We start from the raw sequence: 18,830 nt of genomic DNA, 5'->3' as shown, positions 1-18,830 counted from the left end.
GTTCTGGATGCACTGTGTCACTTCTCTGCTCATCTCACGTTGTCACTGCATCGGACTTGGTTATCGGGAACGCTGCATACATGTTTATTTGAACCAGGGAAGGGGAGGGGGCTGGGAAAGGGAACGGAGGACCGCGACAGGAGAAGTAACGCGGCCGCTACCTGACAAGTGTGACTGTCCCCTCTTCCACCTCATCCTGACGAGCGACGCGGGAGCCCGGCATTGGGGCGCAGGCCTGCCGCCCCGGCTCCGCGGGAGGCCGAGCCGAGCGCCGCGGTTCCGAGCAGCCCGGTCTCCGGGCGAGGCCGAGGGCCTTTCCCCCACTCAGAAGCGGCGGTGGGCGGGGAATGAGGAGGGGGCGGGGAAGGGACCCAGCCTGACCCCGGAAGTAATCGAGGCGCCGCCGGGCGCGTCCGCGGTTGCCATGGCACCTCCCCGGAAATGAACCGCGCGAAGGCTGCCGCTCGCCTTCTGCGAGCATCCGTCCGCTGGCCGCTGTCCTGTGCGAGCGAGGACGCGGGGAGAGGGGCGGAGGCTAGGACTTGGCCGTGGCGCTGGGCGGCCCCGCGCTCGCTGCCCCGCGGCCCCGTCTCCTTCGGGGCCCGCAGGTGAGGCGACGAGGCTGCCGCCACCGCCGCCCTGGCGGAGGGTGTGCCCGGGACGGCCGGGGCGCATGCGCATGCGCATGGCGGGCGGGGAGAGTCGCCGTGGGTCGTCAGGGACCGGAGAGGCGCGGCGAGGGCGGCGCGCGCGCATGGCGGCAGGGTCGGGGCTCGAACTCGGGGCCTGGGCGCCATCCTTGGCTCGCCAGGTGTAAAGTAACAGTGACTGTAGGGGTGGGGGCATTGACGGTCGCAGCCTCTTTTCTCTTTTGAACTCCTAGAGCCTGCTTTCTTTTTCTTTGTTTCTTTCTCTGTTACTGTAACCATCCCAGAAACCAGCCAATTTATAGAGAATAGAAACTTAGGGCTGCAAGTCTAGGTCAGTGGAACACGTGTGCCGGAGCCAGCCAGCAGCAAGGCGGGATACCTGATTAGGGGGTGAGGATGAAAAAAGAGAAAGACAAGACAAGAAATAGATGGGGTCGGGAGGGCTACAGCCTAAGACCACAGCCTAAGGCCGTAAGCTTAAGACCAGACCGTAGCACCCATTTATTTCCCATTCCGGTCTTATATAGTCTCTACAGAACAGGAACCTGTCAGGTGTTACATTGCTCATCAAGTCTCAGCAGAGAGTGAGAAAGCAATAACACAGTCGTACCTAGTGGTAACCAAGTCTCAGCAGAAAGTGATTCACAATACCGGCGATATAGCTCAAAGTTCATAGGCATGGCATCATACATGAGAGCTCATTTCTTTGTGTGGTTATCTTACTCAGTGATGCAGATCCATGGGCCAGCCTGACCCTGCACTCGGCTTCCAACCCATGTGCATAGCGTGGGCTTGGTCAATCCACAGCTTGGACCATCTCAGAGTGTGGCAGTGTGGCAGGGGGACAGAGTGACTGCTAGTTCCCATCTCTGTTTTTTTTTTTTTTTTTTTTTACTGTCCTGGGACTTGAACTCAGGGCCTGAGTGCTGTCCTTGGGCTTTCTCAATGAGCTCTACTACTTGAGCCATAGCACCATTTCTGGCTCTTTCTATGTATGTGATACCAAGAAATTGAACCCAGGTCTTCGTGCATGGTAGGCAAGCACTCTTACCACTAGGCCACCCTCCTAGTGCCTAGTGTCTGTTCTTATAGAGCCCTTGATACCATCACCATCACACCTCCTTAACCACCTTGCAAAGGTCCCTTCTTCACACACTACTGACTATGAAGTTGGGGATTAGGTTTGTGAAACATGAGCCTTTGGGGACACATGGAGCCCTGAGGGCTCTGTAAATGGCAAGGGAGCCCACCTCCCTTAGACGTCCTGTGGGCCATGAGAAAACAGGCAGTGAGCAGGGCTTGAGGCTTGAACAGGAATGGGAGGTGGAGCCTGCTCTGGACACAGCCCTTAAACAGGACTCCATCCCACATGTTGGGCCAGTCAAGTGTTGCTCCACTTGTGAAATTGTTGGTTTCCTGGGTCTCTGTCACTGGTGGTGTTTTATGGCCCCTTTCATCAGTGTTTCAACGTCATTTTAGGTAGGAGCCAGAGGTGACAATCGTGGAACCTGTGCTCTCCTGCGGCTCCTCCAGAGGGACCTATGGTTGGTGCTGCCTGGTGTGACAGGTGACAGGCCTCAGTGACAGGTGAGCACATGGTGGCTGGGACGAGGACCTTATGGTGGGCCTGAAGCACTGTCCTTCCCCAAGGCTCCATTTGCTGTGGAAACAGGAACATGGGATGTGGGCCACACCAGCCATGTTGAGCTTGGGGAGCAGGGCCTGGCTGAGTCGGGGAGCAGGCCCCAGCAGCACCAGGACTGTTCTATCTTTGCTGTCACCGCTGCCACAGGGCTGTGGCTGGCCTGGGGCTCTGGGTGAGATGTGGCTTGAAGATGCCATGTGTGGTGATGGGGTCCCTGTCCCTGGGCCTGGCTAGTTTGTTTCCTGGTCCCGTAGTGAGATGCTGGGAGCACTGTGCAAGTGGGACCTGCAGGGGCTCAGGGCTGGGGTGCTGAAATCCCGGCATGACGGGCACTGGCACTGACACCTGACCCGTGCTTTGCGTGGAATGTGCGGGCACTTGGCCTCTGCGTGGGACGTGAGTCTACAGAACGTGTGGGATCAGCTCTTGGGGTGCTTTTGCTGTTGTCTCTGGGGGACGACTGCTGGTGTTTTCGTGTGCTGAGGTCGTCTCTGATCACTCTCAAAGGGGGACAACTCTGGTTAGCCTTGGTGACCCCACAGATTGATAACTTGGTTCGTGGCTACCAGGGTGGGGCTTGGTCGCAGGATCCCTGGTCTGCTCCACCTTCGATCTTGCACTTTCCGGGGAGGGACAGGAGCATGGATCTCTCCTGAATGTTTCCTCCAGCCTGGCCTTGTCCTCAGGGCCTCCCTGCTTGTTGGCCCAGCCCTCACCCGGCCCGATATTTCAAATGAGGAACCCCTGACTTGCTTACTCAAAGTCACACAGAGAGTGAGTGGTGGAGCCAGGCCACAAACCCTAGACCTTCTTCCAGGGTGGTCCTGCCTCTCCAGCTGGGAAACAGATAACTATGTGGGGCCAGACAGGCTAGGCTCCCCTCCCCTCCCCATCGCCACCCACTCAGTGGAGCTGGGGCAGATCTTGGGAGGGGCCTCTCTTAAACCCTCAAGTTCCTAGGTTTCAATAAACAAGCTTGTTTTGTGGAAACTCTGTCACTTTCAGATGAGTTTAGATAGCAGAGAATAAAGAACACAGCTAGCCCCATAGAAGCAGGACAGAGCCTGGCACTGGAAAATCAGGCTTTTCAAGGAAAAAGACCCAACGGGCGTGGTGGCTCACACCTGTAATCCTGGCTACTCAGGAGGCTGAATTCTGAGTATCTTGGTTCAAAACCAGCCCAGGCACTAAAGTCCAAGAGACTCTTATCTACAGTTAACCACTAGAAAATTGGAAGTGGGGCTGAGGCTCAAGGGTAGGGTGGTAGCTTTGAGTTGAAGAGCTCAGGGACAATGCCCAGGCCCAGGGGTATGGTGGTAGCCTTGAGCTGAAGGGCTCAGGGACAACACCCAGGCCCAGAGTTCAAGCCCCATGACTAGAAGAAAAAAAAAAAGGCCCAAAGAGGAAAAAGGGAACTAGATCCAGAGAGGCTGGCCACCTCACTGAGAGACACACAGTTGAACTGACAGTCTGGCACTGTTTGTCAATTTGTCTGAGCTGAGCAGCCACCACCAGCCAAGCACAGAGCTGGGCCCAGGCATATAGGGAGCAAAGCCAGCTCCCTGGTCTCCATGGCAACAGTGATGTGAGGTATAGACCTGTGGATGCCCAGGATCAGAGTACCTGGTGTGGAGTGTCACGGGTCTCCAGCCTGTGCCTCACCTGTGCTGGCACACAAGTAGCTCAGAGCAAGGGAAAAGGCCCACAGCGTGTGCCAAGGCCCTGAGTTGGCGGAGTGCACAGGCAGTCAGAGCACAGAGGGCAGAGGAGAAGGAATGACACAGGTGTACCTGGAGAAGCAGGCATGGAAGATCACCCTGCAGTCACCAAGTGTGGCTGGCACGGACAAGAGAGAGTAAAGGAGGAACATGAGCACAGGGAGCCTGGACGGAGCTCAAGGCTCCGATGCCCAGCACTGCCCTCCTGCCCACTCTGAACTGGGTCTGTTCTGCTTCCAGCCTCCTTGCCCCACATTCATCCCGGGAGGCCTCTTGTCCAGAGGCCTCAGCCCTGCACAGCTGACGTTCAGAGGGGGAGGATTCGTGGCACGATATGCACGCACAGTGGAGCATGACAGGCAGTGTCCTGGCCTCGTGTCCTGGCTAGAACACCCTAGACGCTGCCAGGGCACCCGGGTGCAGAAGCCCTTCTGGAAGCCGCTGTTGGCGTGGTGTGTACCGAGGCTGGGCCTGAGCTGGCCTTGTGCAGTGTCAGGATTAAAGGGAAGTGGGCTGCGTGAGCTGTCTGCAAGCCAAGCCTCATCTCTCGCAGGACCATGGCAGGCCGAGTAAAGTGGGTCACTGACATCGAGAAGTCCGTGCTGATCAACAACTTTGAGAAGAGAGGCTGGATCCAAGTGACGGAAAACGAGGACTGGAACTTCTACTGGTAAGCTGGCTGTGTTTCTGAGTCCCAGGAGTCCAGTGCCCTTGAAGGGCCAGGCTCTCAGAGGTGGTGGCCTTATGCCTCGTCCGTGTGTGGTCACCCTTCTTCAGTCCTGGCTGGTTCTTATTCATGTCAAGTCCAAGGTGTTACAGTCCAACAAGTGTGACAGAACCTGGCGCCCAGGGCCAGGGCAGCGTCTGGAAGGACGGAAGGGACTCTGGGAGGGATTTGTGCTCCTCGTGCTTTCCTCCCCTAAGCCACAAACACTAATGGAAACATGAGTCTGGAAGGAACAGAAATTGGCAGTAGTAGCTAGGCGTCAGTGCTCACACCTGTCATCCTAGCTTCTCAGGAGGCTGGGATCTGAGGATCTCAGTTTGAGGTGTGTCAGGAAAGTAGTCTGGTGGTAGAGCTTGAACTCTGGGCCTTGGTGCTGTCCCTGTGTTGCTTTATCCAAGGCTAGTGCTCTATCACTTTGAGCTATAGGGCCGCTTCCAGTTTTTGAATGGTTAGTTAGAGATAAGAATTTCACTGAGACTTTTCTGCCTAGCTGGGCTTTGAACCAAAATCCACAGATCTGTCTTGTGAGTAGCTAGGATTACAGGCTGAGCCACCAACACTCAACTAAAGAGATAATTTTCTTGAATTAACCAGCAAAAAAAAACCCCAACAACACAACAACAAAGTTGTTGTGAAGCTGTTGCTCAAGTGGTGAAACACCAGCCCTAATAGAAAAGCCAAGTGAAAATGGGAGGCCCTGAGTTCAAGCCTCACAGTATGCGCACTAACATACACACACACAAACACTCATGCGCCTGTGCGTAAAACAAAGCAGTATTTTGTATTGGCTGTGCGTGACCCTCTACTAAGAGAGAAGTCAGGTTGTCCCTTTTTAAGTCCCTGTCTTCTACTCTCTCCCTTCTTTGCCAAATCTTTTTCTTTTTCTTTTCTTTTCTTTCTTTTGTGCCAGTCCTGGGGCTTGAACTCAGGTCCTGAGCACTATCCTTGGGCTTTTTCCTCAAAGATAGCACTCTACCACTCAAGCCACAGCACCACTTGTGGCTTTTTCTATGTATGTTGTACCGAGGAATTGAACCCGGGCCTTTGTGCATGCTAGGCAAGCACTCTACCACTAGGCCAAACTCCCAGCCCAAGCCTTTTTCTTTTTTTTCCTTTGGTTGTATGGAGGTTTGAATTCAGCTCATGCTTGCTAGGTTGGGACTTGAACTCTGGGCCCGAGTACTGTCCCTGAGCTCTTCAGCTCAATGCTAGCATTCTACCATTTTGAGCCACAGTGCCACTTCCAGTTTTCTGGTGGTTAACTGGAGATAAGAGTCTTTTGTACAAATTATTTTCCAGGTAGGGTGTTAGAAACTTTCTTGCCCAGGCTGGCCTTGAACTGTGACCATTCTTCTGGGTAGCTGATGTAGTGGCTTACCCCTGTAATCCCAGCTACTTGTGAGGTGACTGTTAGGAAGATTGTAGTTTGAGATTAGCCTGGGCAAAACTGCCAGTCAACAAACAAGCCAAGTGTAATAGTCCTCATCTGTAACGTTAGCTACAGCGAGGCATAATGGGGAGATCCAGTCCCAGGCTGGCCTCCGGGCAAAAAGTGAACCCCTTTCTGAAAAACAACTAAAGCAAAAAGAGCTAGAGCCAGCACCCGAGGCTCTCCCCTGTAATGCCAGCTACTCCGGAGGCTGAGATCCAGGACTGCAGTTCAGAGCTGGCAGAGAAGCCCGTGAGACTCTTACCTCCGGTTCACCACCAAAAGAGCTGCAAGTGGAACTGTGGCTCAAGCGGCAGAGGGCAAGCATTGAGCACCAGAGTTCAGGACAGGCCTGGACTCGAGTCCCAAGACTGCTACAAAAATAAAAAATATGTCAGACTGGCTCCTGCCTGCACAGTGGGGGCCCAGCGATGGCGGCGGGCCCCAGCCTGGGGGCTGGGGCAGGTCACGGGGAGGGCTTGTGGGGTGTGGGGCTCTGCGGGGGCCCCTGCACCGTGAAGACCAGGACTTGTGCCTCCTCCCCTGTGCTTTGGTTTCAGGATGAGCGTGCAGACCATCCGGAATGTGTTCAGCGTGGAAACGGGGGTACCGGCTGTCGGACGATCAGATCGTCAACCACTTTCCCAACCACTACGAGCTGACCCGCAAGGACCTGATGGTGAAGAACATCAAGCGCTACCGCAAGGAGCTGGAGAAGGAGGGCAGCCCCCTGGCCGAGAAGGACGAGAACGGCAAATACCTCTACCTGGGTTTGTGCCTTGCTGCCTGGGGCTTCGGGAGGGAACGGCCCAGGTGCTTGTGTGCCAGGCAGTGGGGCTGGGCAGGTTGTATGTCCCGATGGCACGTCAGGTGTGTCGAGTGGGTAGGCAAGGTCACTAGAGTGGTGTGGCATCTGAGTGCGAGCACCCTGGAGTTGCGTGGAGACGAGCAGTGGTTGCTGGGTTCCCAGGCACCCAAGCCACTCCAGGAAGAGCCCTGTCCCTGGTATGTTCCAGCTTCACATCTGGCCTCTGTTCCACATCTGCCTGGTGGGAGCCATGCTAGCCAGGCCCGGGCTCCCAATGGGGACTGACCTGTGCATGGGTGGGGGCTGGAGCCCAGGACTCAGTGGAGGGGTCTTTTTGTTTTTTGATCGTGGGGGTGAACTCTGGGCCTGGGCGCTGTCCCTGAGCTCTTTAGCTCAAGGCTACCGCCCTACCCCTTGAGCCACAGCACCACTTCTGGTTTTCTAGTGGTTAATTGGCTCAAGTGGTAGAGCTCTAGCTTTGAGAAAGTCCGAGGACAGTGCTCAGCTCCTGAACTCAAGCCCAGGACTGACAAAAAAACAAAAAATAAAAAAAGAATTTCACGGACTTTTTAGTGCCTGGACTGGCATTGAACTGTGATCCTCAGATCTCAGCCTCCTGAGTAGCCAGGATGACAGGCGTGAGCCACCAGCACCAGGCCTTTTACCCTCTTGGCCGGCGCTGAGCCCTCCTCTGCAGCCCCGGGCACATCTGCCTTCCAGACTTCGTGCCTGTCACCTTCATGCTCCCTGCCGACTACAACCTGTTCGTGGAGGAGTTCAGGAAGAGCCCGTCCAGCACCTGGATCATGAAACCTTGCGGCAAAGCCCAGGGCAAGGGCATCTTTCTCATCAACAAGCTGTCGCAGATCAAGAAGTGGTCCCGGGACAGCAAGACATCCTCGTGAGTGCACAGACCCCACCCCGCCCGCCAGGCTCCTGTGCCATCTGGACAGTGAGCCAGACAGAGAGCCCTCATTCTTGCCAAGGCTTGCTTTCCTGACATGGCTTCACTGTGCGCTTTGCCACTCACACTGGCTTCCCTGACGTGTGCAGGTTTGTGTCTCAGTCCACAAAGGAAGCCTACGTGATCTCGCTCTACATCAGCAACCCGCTGCTCATCGGTGGCCGGAAGTTTGACCTGCGGCTGTATGTCCTGGTGTCCACGTACCGCCCGCTGCGCTGCTACATGTGAGGGCCGCGGCTGGGCTTCTCCTCTCCTCATTTCCTCCCTGCCGCCTGAGGTTTAACGACTTCGTGGAGCAGGGCCTGCCCGGGGCCTGCACGGGCTGGGGTTGGGAACAAGAGCAGTTAGCCTCGCAGCCAATGTCGGGCTCAGGGGTGCTCACCTCTAGTTCCAGTGTGTGGGAGGCAGAGACAGGAAGATCGCAAGTTTGAGGCCAATCTGGGATATACAGTGAGATGTAATTTTGAAAATACCACAGTGAAAGCTTCCAAAGAAAGAAAGAGCAAGGGGGACATTTCCTCATGTGTGCATCTCCCCTAGGTACAAACTGGGGTTCTGCCGGTTCTGCACAGTAAAGTACACCCCGAGCACCAGCGAGCTGGACAACATGTTTGTCCATCTCACCAACGTGGCCATCCAGAAGCACGGGGTAAGGCTCCCCCAGAGTGCGCAGGAGCCGCCTGCCCTGCGGCTGGCTCGCCTTCCTGAGGACGGGGTGGGTCGGGATGACATTTGAGCCAGGCACCAAAGGCGCTGGAGCACCGGGCAGCAGGGGTTGCCAAGTACCTGCTTCGGGTGCAGGAGTGGGGGGACCCCTGGAGAAGGAGGCTCAAGCTACACCTTCCTAGCACTGTCACTTGGGCAGAGCACTCGGGTTTGAGCCTGGCTCTGTGTTAGTGAGTGGAGAAAATCACACTGCAGGCGCCCCTTGACTTCCAGTTGAAGCAGTGTAAGTGAAGCTGAACACCAGTGGCTCGTGCCTGTACTGCTCGCTACTCAGGAGGCTGCAATCTCGGGATCCCAGTTTGAATCCAGTCTGAGCAGGAAAGTCTTTGAGATTTGAATCTCCAGTTAGCTAGCAAAAAGCCAGAAGTAGTTGTGGTTCAAGTGATAGAGTACCATCCTTGAGGAAGGGCATACTGTTCAAGGACAACACCTAGGTTCTGAGTTCAAGCCCCATTAGCAACACACACACACACACACAAGAAATAGTGTAAGTAAAAGATGTGTTCAGTCCACCTCCCTGGGGTCTTTTGTTTTTGAGAGGTGAAGATGGAACCCAGCCCCTTGCATGCTAGGCAAGTGTTCTGCCACTGAGCCACAAGCCACACGGTGCTTTAGCCCCAAGACACCTCATCTTGAGCCTTGCATGAGAATTACGCGTGGCTCAGTATTTAAGTTTGGAGAAGAACAGATGTCACGCTGAGCCTGGCGTGTTGTGAATCAGCTCCTGGTGGAGCAGAGGGTCAGCCTGGCGGAGGACTGGGACTGCTGGTGGTGCACAGCCTGTAGCACTGTATTAGTAAGCGGACGACCTCCTGTGGGCCGGGTCCCGGGTCCGGCCAGCACCGGGGGAGGGGATGGGTAGCCGATGTCCCCGGCTCTCTTCCCCAGGAGGACTACAACCACATCCACGGGGGCAAGTGGACGGTGAGCAACCTGCGCCTGTATCTGGAGAGCACGCGCGGCCGGGAGGTGACCAGCAAGCTGTTTGATGAGATCCACTGGATCATCGTGCAGTCCCTCAAGGCCGTGGCGGTAAGTGCGGGGCGAGGGGTGGCTTGAGGTGGGTGAGACAGATGAGGCCCACCCAAAACACAGGCAACCTTCAGGCTCTGTGTGCATGCATGTGCGTGTGTGCACGTGTGCCAGACATGGGGCTAGAACTCAGGGCCTGGGCACTGCTTATGAGCTCTCTTTGCTCAAGGCTTCCCTCCACCACTTAAGCCACAGCTCCACTTCAGACTTTTTGGCAGTTAATTAAAGAGTCTCACGGACTTTCCTGCCCGGGCTGGCTTTCAACTGCAGCCCTCAGGTCTCAGCCTCCCGAGTCACTAGGATTGCAGGCGTGAGCCATCGAGTACTCAGCTCAGGCTCTTATTTTGCCAGATACACTCTTTATTTCTGTCTCTACCTACTCATGAAGAGTTTGCAGCTTCCTACCTTTTCAAAAGAGATTACAGGGCCGGGAGTGTGGCCTACTTGTAGGGTGTTTGCCTAGCATACATGAAGACCCAGGTTCAATTCCTCAGTACCACATGCATAGAAAAAAACTGGAAGTGCTGCTGAGGCTCAAGTGGTAGAGCTCTGGCCTTGAGAAAGTCCAAGGACAGTGCTCAGGCCCTGAGCTCAAGCCCAGGACTGGCAGGAGAGGGGGGAGAATACAGATTTAGAACTCCTGTTTCTGTCTGTTTGTGTCACATCTCGAAGTAGGTGTGGTGTTTACCTGTTTAACTGCTCTTTACACTGTTTTCTTGGTTCTGACGTCAGCGTCTGGCCCTTGGGATACTTGCTAAATATCACCTAATATCGCTGTTTCCTTCTCTGTCCATCCTGCCCCCTCTTCCCGGTGGCTTCAGTCCTTCCCCATCTTGAGTGTAGAGGGTAACAGCTCCATGCTGAGCAGACCCAGGGGTCCCGGCACAGGAACACCACAAGGTGCTTTCCTACCTGACCTAGGTGGCAGGAAATCCAGTTAACAAGTGGCTTCCATCAGAACCAGGAGACATTTAATAAGTCTGGATTTCCAGGGCTTGGGCAGACACTGGTGAATCTTCAAGTGTCGAGAGGCTTTTTGTTGTTTTTCAGTTCACTCTAAGTGTTTGCAATCAGGTTCCAGGATGCTTTATAAAGTGGCTTTGCCATTACCTCAAAGCCAAGTAAGAGTTTTAATGGGGATTTATTTAATATAAGAGTAAGGGAAAAATGAGGAAAGAAAGATCGTTTTCTATTTGCCAAGTAGGAAGATTCCGCAGACAAATGAATTTTTTTTTTTTTTTGCCAGTCCTGGGCTTGAGCTCAGGGCCTGAGCACTGTCCTTGGGCTTTCTCAAGGTTAGAGCTCTGCCACTTGAGCCTCAGCACCACTTCTGGCTTTTTTATATGTATGTGGTACCAAGGAATCGAACCCGAGCCTTCGTGCATGCTAGGCAAGCACTTTAACCACTAGGCCAAACTCCCGGCCCACAAGTGAATTTTTATCACTGGAAACAGGTTTGTAATTTGGCACTTGGGTTCCGGGGAGGTGGGGGGGTCTGCCCCCAAGCCTGAAGCTGTACCATGCGCTCTGAGGTCAGTGCCAGGTTGGCAGAAATGAGCAGGATATGGGGACGTGGGCTTTAGCTGCTTCATGGAAGTCAGGCTTGGGAGGCAGGGCCTGCTGGTCTCCAGGTAGCTGACCTTGGACACTGCTGTGTAACTGCTAGTCACTCTCTCTCCAGCCTGTGATGAACAACGACAAGCACTGCTTCGAGTGCTATGGCTACGACATCATCATCGACGACAAGCTGAAGCCCTGGCTGATCGAGGTAACCGTGCTCGCTCCCTGCTCCCCGCACACCCCAGGCCAGCACAGGCCTGACAGGAGGCGGGGACAGATGCTCAGGTGTGGCTGTGTGTACGTGGTGGAGATGCATGCGTGCTCCCCACCCCCCACTCCTGTGGGCTTAGCCACGGGGAGGGGCAGTGGTCCAGCTTCAGATGAGTTCCATGGCTTGGCTGCCCAGGGGCCACCAGCCCTTGTGGGGACTTTGTTCCCACCTGGGAAAGGCACTCACAGCCCCTGATGCCCCCGGCAGCAGAGCAGCATGCTTGTTCTTCAGCCTGAGAAGGCTCCGTTCTGCCTGGTCAGGACTGGTCAGGGCATCGAGGTGGCTGTGCCAAGAGCTGAGGTGAGGCTACTGTGTGCCTGGCCTTTCCCTGCCGCCAGCTACACTGGCAGTCATTGGCCGCCTGTCTGTGGCTCAAACCTCAGTCCTCCTGGCCAAGTGCTCTGCAGGTGACCAGAGCCATGCCGAGGAGGATCAGGCCCCGAGGGCTTGGGGTGGGCATGGCTGTGTGAAGGAAGGAACCCCTCTTCTGTGGGTTTATCACCCTGCTGTTGCTCACCAAGCTCCTGTGGAGGTGGACAGCTCAGGGTCTGCTGCCCCCTTCCTAGCCTGGAAGCCCTGCAGGAAGCCACGCTGTCAGTCAACAGGTGTATTTGTGGTGGTGTTTCCACACCATCAGTCAGCAAGCTGGGTCATGGCGGTGTTTCCAGGCATTGGTAACCCTGCCAAGCTGACTGGGCACAAGGGTCGATACAAAAGATTTGTGCTTTCTCTTCTTGTGTCTTAAATAGAATGATTTGGATTGAATTCAGGCTTTCTTTGACGACCTAGGATCCTAGCAGTGACCATTAGTTCTTGTGTTGTGTGCTCCTTTCTTAGGTTTTGCCACCCTGGGCCTGGGTGCTATTCCTTTTGCGCTCAAGGTTAGTTCTCTACCACTTGAGCCACAGCTCCAATTCCATCTTTTTTTGTGTGGTGAATTGGAGATAAGAATCTCCTAGGGTTGGGAATTTGGCCTAATGGTAGAGTGCTTGCCTAGCATGCACGAAGACCCGGGTTCGATTCCTTGGTACCACATACATAGCAAAAAGCCGGAAGTGGTGCTGAGGCTCAAGTGGTAGAGCTCTAGCCTTGAGAAAGTTCAAGCATAGTGCTCAGGCCCTGAGCTCAAGCCCAGGACTGGCAAAAAGAAAAAGAAAAAACAAAAAAGAATCTCCCAGACTCTTCTGCTTGGGCTGGCCATAATCGATGCTCCTCAAATCTCAGCCTCCTGAAGAGCTAGCATTACATGTGTGAGCCACCAGTTAGTGCCTCGCCCATCATTTCTACTGTGGCAATGGTTCTCCATCTTCATGTAGTCCCAGTGAGAATTTCCACGCTGTGGTTCACCACACTGGTAGTTTTAAGGAATCCCCTGCACACATGGAGACATCTAACTGGGCGATACCCGAGCACTTCTCAGACTTGATTCACTGCCTCTAATATCCCATGGTCCATAGCAGCTGGCCAAGGACATTAGAGCTGTATCTGTAACAGGAGAAAACTGGCTATAGTCCATCCGCGTTGTTCAGCTGCTCAGAGGCCTGCTGGACCCACCTCTCCATGCCTTGCTTGGGTTGGGGGAGATTTGGCTTTACAGAAGACACCTTCACCTTTTCAGTATAAATCTCATTCTGCCACATGATCCCTAGAACAGAGCTGACACACAGATGACACACATTATGTTTTGATGAATACTCACTCAAAATCCCGATCATGCCTTTAAATATTGACATTTCAGCTAACCACTAATAAAAGTAACCTCGACATGCTCCCTGTGTAAGGTGCTGGGCGGGGTTAGCGTCCATTACTGATGGCAGCGTCGTGCTCGTGATGCGTCTGGGGCCCGCAGTCGCCCATAGGGCACGTGTCCACCTCATGGGGTCAGCAGGGTGAACGCCTCTTCTTTCCTCTCACAGGTTAACGCGTCCCCATCTCTCACCTCCAGCACCGCCAACGATCGGATCCTCAAGTACAACCTGATTAACGACACCCTCAACATCGCGGTCCCCAACGGCGAGATCCCAGACTGCAAGTGGAACAAGTCCCCCCCGAAGGAGGTGCTGGGCAATTATGAGATTCTGTAAGTGTGCAGGTGTCCCGCGCTTCAGGCCGAGGCGTGCAAGGGTTCTCTTGGTGTGTGGACTCTCTTTGTGTGGTAGTGTTTGACTCCATAAGGAGTCCACACACAACTCCCTAGTGGAAGGAAAGTATCCTGGGAGCTAAACCAGACCCTGCTCGGCTTAGTCAATCTTTAAGAAGCATTGCTCACTTACCGGTGTCTGCAAGCCACTGGGACATTATCGGGTGGGAGCCAGGCACTGGTGGTTCACACCTGTAATCCCAGCTCCTCAGGAGACTGAGGATCATGGTTCAAAGTCAGCCCAGGTAGGAAAGTTTGCGAGACTCCCATCTCCAGTTAATCAGCAAAAGCCGGGAAATGGGCTGTGGCTTGGGCAGATAAGCTAAGGGACAGCACCCAGGCCTTAGCTCAAGCCAGACTCCTCTCCATTCTCTTCAGCTGTGAAGCTCTGAATTAGAAGCTGAAGGTCTGGTGTTAACCCTCTGTCGACCACATCCCAGCTCCAAGTCAGAGGATGGGGGAAGTCACTGTGGGCAAAGATGGCCCCTTCACTGAGCTGGCATGACAGATGATCAGGGCTCTGTGGCTCCAGTCCAGTTCTTCCAACGTGAAGCTCAGGCTATCTCTACACCCACTGACTCATGGATGCCCAGATCAGACCCCAGCCTCAGCCTCAGGGTCAGTCACAAGACTCAGATGCAGGTCACTGACACCTGGCTCCCCAGGGCCTGGAAGGAAGTGGTGATAGATTGCCCCACACTGCTGTCCTGTCCATGTTTTCTTTGGAGTCACTCAGAAAGCAGGGCTGTCCATAGCAGCAGTTTGGTCAGCAGTTCTCACAGTGTGGTGACGCAGTGGTCCTGGCCAGGCTGTTTCCTGGTGCCATGCTTGAGACAGTCTATTTGCAGGTATGACGAGGAGCTGGCCCAGGGTGACGGGACCACTGAACGAGAGCTCCGAAGTCGCCAGGGCCAGTCTCTGGGGCTCAAGGGGAGCCGGTCGAGGGACTCCAGGGCCATCCTCAACACGTGGAAGTGACCACCAGCCCGGACCTTCCAGAACTGCTCCTTTAGCCTGGCCCAGCCCTGCTGAAGCCGTATTTTGAAGCTTCCTTTTTCTAGAATGCTTCTCCTTTCCTGGGCCCTGTAAATAATTATTTAATAAAGGCGCTTCGTGGAGGACTGAGGAGAATGTTCCCCTGGGAGGCACACGGTGGGCGCCTTGACAGAGCCACCGCTGGAGCCTTGGATGTCACAGCTGGGGTACAGTTGATAAGTTTTGGTCCAAAACCAAAATTCACCTATCTTACAGAGAATGGCCCTGCAGTACGAAATCAACAAATTAAATCTGGTGGAAATCCCTCCCACTTGATCCTGGAGAAATCAGGCTCCTGTGCAGAGCTCCCTGGAGGCCTGTCCTGTCACTTCCATTTGGGAACAAGGCTCTGCAGCTACGCACAGACAGGTCTTGCCTGGTGGCTTTTGCAGCACCAACATCTGGCTCTGTCAGCATAGCTGGCAGCTGGCAGCGGAGGCTAAACCGTGTGTGTGTGTGTGTGTGTGTGTGTGTGCGTGTGTTGTATGTGTGTACACATGCATGTGTAGCTGACTTGGACCCCTGGTGTGCACAAAGAAATCTGGAAGGCACGTGATCAGCAGGTAGACTGGCGGGGCCTCTGCAGGACTGTCCTGGGAGTGCACAGTCACCTGACACCTGCTTGCCCATGCTTCAGTCACTTCCTGGAAACGATCCTCAAGTCTCTTCCCCTGTCAGGATCTAGTTCTCATGTTGTGCTACCCAGGCTAGCCTTTTTTCTTCTTCTTTTTTTTTTTTGTCAATCATGGGGCTTGAACCCTAGGCCTGGGTGCTGTCCCTGAGCTCTTCAGCTAAAGGCTAGTGCTCTACCACTTTGAGCCAAAACGCCATTGGCAGTTTTCTAGTGGTTAATTGGAGATAAGAGTGTCACCGACTTTCTTGCCCGGGCTGGCTTTGAACCATGATCCTCCTATCTCAGCCTCCTGAGTAGCTAGGATCACACATCTGAGCCACCTATGCTGCATGCATATTTATTTATGATTTTTGGTCAGTCATGGGGCTTGAACTCAGACCTGGGCACTGTCCCTGAGCTCTTCAGCTCAAAGCTAGTGCTCTACCACTTCTAGTTTTCTGGTGGTTAACTGGAGATAAGAGTCTCACAGGGCTGGGTGCGTTGACTCACGCCTGTCATCCTAGCTGCCTGGGCTGGCTTCAAACGGCAATCCTCAGATCTCAGCCTCCTGAGTAGCCTGGGTTATGGGTGTGATCCACTGGTGCCCAGCTTCATACATATGACATAATGACATTTCCCTTCCAACTTAAGGGAAAGGCCTCTTTAAATGCAAGTGGCATGATGTAAAGCGAGAGATGCAGTCATGCAGATGGTGCTTGGCTGGGATCTAGAGACTGCCCACTCTGACCTCCTGGTCTAATCTGGATGCCCTTCATCTGATTAGCTGTGTCCTACCCTGCACAAGGGTTCTTGGGATTTTGTTTTGGGGGGACCATTGTTTGACCTTCACTCGCAATGGGCTCGTCTTTCCTTTATCCCAAAGTCAGTGCTAGCCACATTCTCATGGCCTCCACCTCTACATTGACCTGCCTCCTATGCCTGTCCTCGGTTCACTGCTCTTCCCACCCCTCGTGTACAGGGCAGACGGAGGCCCTGGCTGTGTGCTGACCTGCCCGCTTACTGGGTGGGCCAGGCTCTGCCAAGTGGCTCTGTGTCAGATGGTGGCTGTCACATTAGGTTATTGTGTTTGGGGACAGATGTTTCCTCTGAGCTCCACCAGAGTGCAAGCAGGGAGGAAGCTTGGGACACAGGAGCCAAAGCACAGTGCAGCTATGGCCTGGCCACCTCTTTGGGACTGTTTTCTTGTCCCCTCCCTGGTTCCCCTCCTGATGTTTGGACCATGGCCTGAGACCTGCACCACTTTGGACAGGTTTGGTTTTTGCTAGCACAAATTCATGTGCCTGCACCCCCAGTGTTGGTGAGATGCTCACATGCAGCCCCAAGCCTGGGGTGTCCTCACACTGTGGTCTACAGGGCTGTGCGGGGCTGGGACGTGCTGTGGGCTAGAGCGCCCCACTGTGGGCCTGGCCTGCGTGGATGCAGGGCACGGTGTGTTTTGGGACCTGTGGGAACCAGCAGAGGCAGCAGGTGGATTTTGCATCCTGATTCTTACTCAGGAATCCATTTGCATAGTTTTAGCCATTTGCATGGAAGATAATTTTCTGTCTGGTTTGGTTTGTTCCAGCCTCAGCCATAATGCAGCGTCACTGTTTTGAAGTTAAAAGGAATGTTCTCTAGGTATTTTTTTTTTTTTTTTTGCCAGTCCTGGGCTTAAGCTCAGGGCCTGAACACTGTCCTTGGATTTTTCTCAAGGCTAGAACTCTAGCACTTGAACTTCAGCACCACTTCCAGCTTTTTCTAAGTATGTGGTACCAAGGAATCGAACCCAGGTCTTCGTGCATGCTAGGCAAGCACTCTACCACTCGGCCAAACTCCCGGGCCTCCAGGAATAATGTTTTATGGAATACAGTATTCCCAATTTATTGGCTGGGTGCTGGTGGCTCATGCCTGTAATCCTAGCCTCTCAGGAAACTGAGATCTAAGGATCCAGGTTCAGAGCCAGCCTGGGCAGGAAAGTCTAGGATAAGACTTAATCTCTGGTTAACCCGTGAAAAGCTGGACAGGGACCTGTGGCTCAAGTGATGTGTCAGCCTTGAACAAAAATGCTAAGTGAGGAATTGGGGCCCTGAGTTCAAGCCCTAGGACTGGCACATACACAAGCAATGGTGGTGGTAGACCTTTACAGTAAATTCTGGAACAGAGGTCAGGGGTATGGAAGCTGCAGGTCAGGTGGCTTGGAGGATGGCTGAGTAGCTGCACAGCATGGCTGTAGTGTCTTCGGTTCCGGAATCCAGTCCTACAGGAAACCCCCTAGATCCCATCCTGCCGTGGGGCTGGATTCATGGGCTCCCTGGCCTCCCTAGCTGGCTGCACAGGGACACAGGGAGCTGGCTCCAGCGCTGACCTGGTGCTGCCACTGAAGGCAGAAGCCGCTTTGTTAGAGCACTTAGCACCCTGACCAGCATGGGGTCGGGACTCTGATCCATGCTTCTTGGGTCCATTTCTGCTGGGTGTTACCTTTAAGTTTTGTGGGCTGACTGGTGTTCCCTTTCAAAAAAAAAAAAAAGACGCCTTCATGTCTGTCCAGCACTTGAGAGTATGACCTTGGACCAAGGGTCTTTGTAGATGCAGTTAAGAACCTCAAGTGACCATCATCTTGCATTGGGGAATCCTGGACCTAACACTTGGTTTACAAGAAGAGGAGAGGGAAAGCTTGTGCTGGTGTTTCCCTGCCCGTAGTCCTGCCTATCCCTCCAGAGGCCGAGATATGGAAGGATCTCCCTTGAAGCCATGACAGACAGACAGATCTGTGAGACAACTCCATCTCCTTTAACCACAAGAGGCTGGTCAGGAGGCATGGCTCAAGTGGTAGAGTGCCAGCTATTTCCAAGTGAATTGAGGAAGTAAGCCAAGCAAGCTCTATGTTCAAACGCTGTAACTGGCAGATGTAAAAGAGACGCTGACGTCAGAGAACATCACAGGAATAAGAATGAAGACAGCCAGGAGGATACTGCCACAGGCCAGGGGTGCTGGCAGTGGAGGCAGAGGCCTGCATTCACACAGGTTTGGACTTTGGGGCTCCTGACCTATGAAAGATTAAATTTCTGTTTTTTCTTAACCTCCAGATTTCTGGCCATTTTTCCCCCCTAGTAGCCACAGGAACCTTATAGACTGGATAAGGAAGTTTGTGAGCCCAGCGGGATTCGGCAGCATCCAGACCCTGGCTCAGTCCTGCTGCCTGCTAGCTGTGTGACTGCAGGCAAATCCCTGAGCCTCTCTGGACTTTGCTTCCTCTTTTGGAGATTGTAAACTGCCTCTCTGGAAGAGAGGAAAGGAAGATGATGGTAACAGAGATCCAGATCAGTTAACATTCTTGCTGGAGCTTAGTGTTGTCTGCCCTGAAGGAGTTCACCTCTGTGTGTGGACTACACTTCTGTAATGGAGGCTGTAGAGGCTCAGTGGAGCAGCACATCTAATCAGTGGCTGATCCTTCCAGTGCATGGTCTGTGCTGAACACATGAGCAGAAGCCATGTGAGAGGCCAGGGAATGC

The 18,830-nt window shown here is 54.0% G+C and overlaps 1 protein-coding gene across 1 annotated transcript; it reads left to right on the top strand.

Annotated features, from left to right (window-relative positions):
* Nucleotides 1-466: 466 nt before the first annotated feature.
* Nucleotides 467-14,742, top strand: Ttll1 (TTL family tubulin polyglutamylase complex subunit L1). The gene is given in 13 exon segments (XM_090328859.1): nt 467-608; nt 2,130-2,237; nt 4,254-4,465; nt 4,567-4,683; nt 6,730-6,772; nt 6,774-6,939; nt 7,698-7,878; nt 8,031-8,165; nt 8,482-8,590; nt 9,556-9,699; nt 11,381-11,467; nt 13,447-13,610; nt 14,519-14,742. Coding segments are annotated over 10 exon segments (1,272 nt in total). The 5' UTR covers nt 467-608; nt 2,130-2,237; nt 4,254-4,465; nt 4,567-4,570; the 3' UTR covers nt 14,649-14,742.
* The last annotated feature ends 4,088 nt before the right edge of the window (nt 14,743-18,830 follow it).

Source organism: Megascapheus bottae, chromosome 2, assembly GCF_031878675.1.
Source record: "Megascapheus bottae isolate mThoBot1 chromosome 2, mThoBot2.hap1, whole genome shotgun sequence".
Lineage (NCBI taxonomy): Eukaryota > Metazoa > Chordata > Mammalia > Rodentia > Geomyidae > Megascapheus > Megascapheus bottae.
The sequence above is the reverse complement of the archived record's forward strand: the minus strand, read 5'-3'. Positions and strand labels throughout refer to the sequence as shown.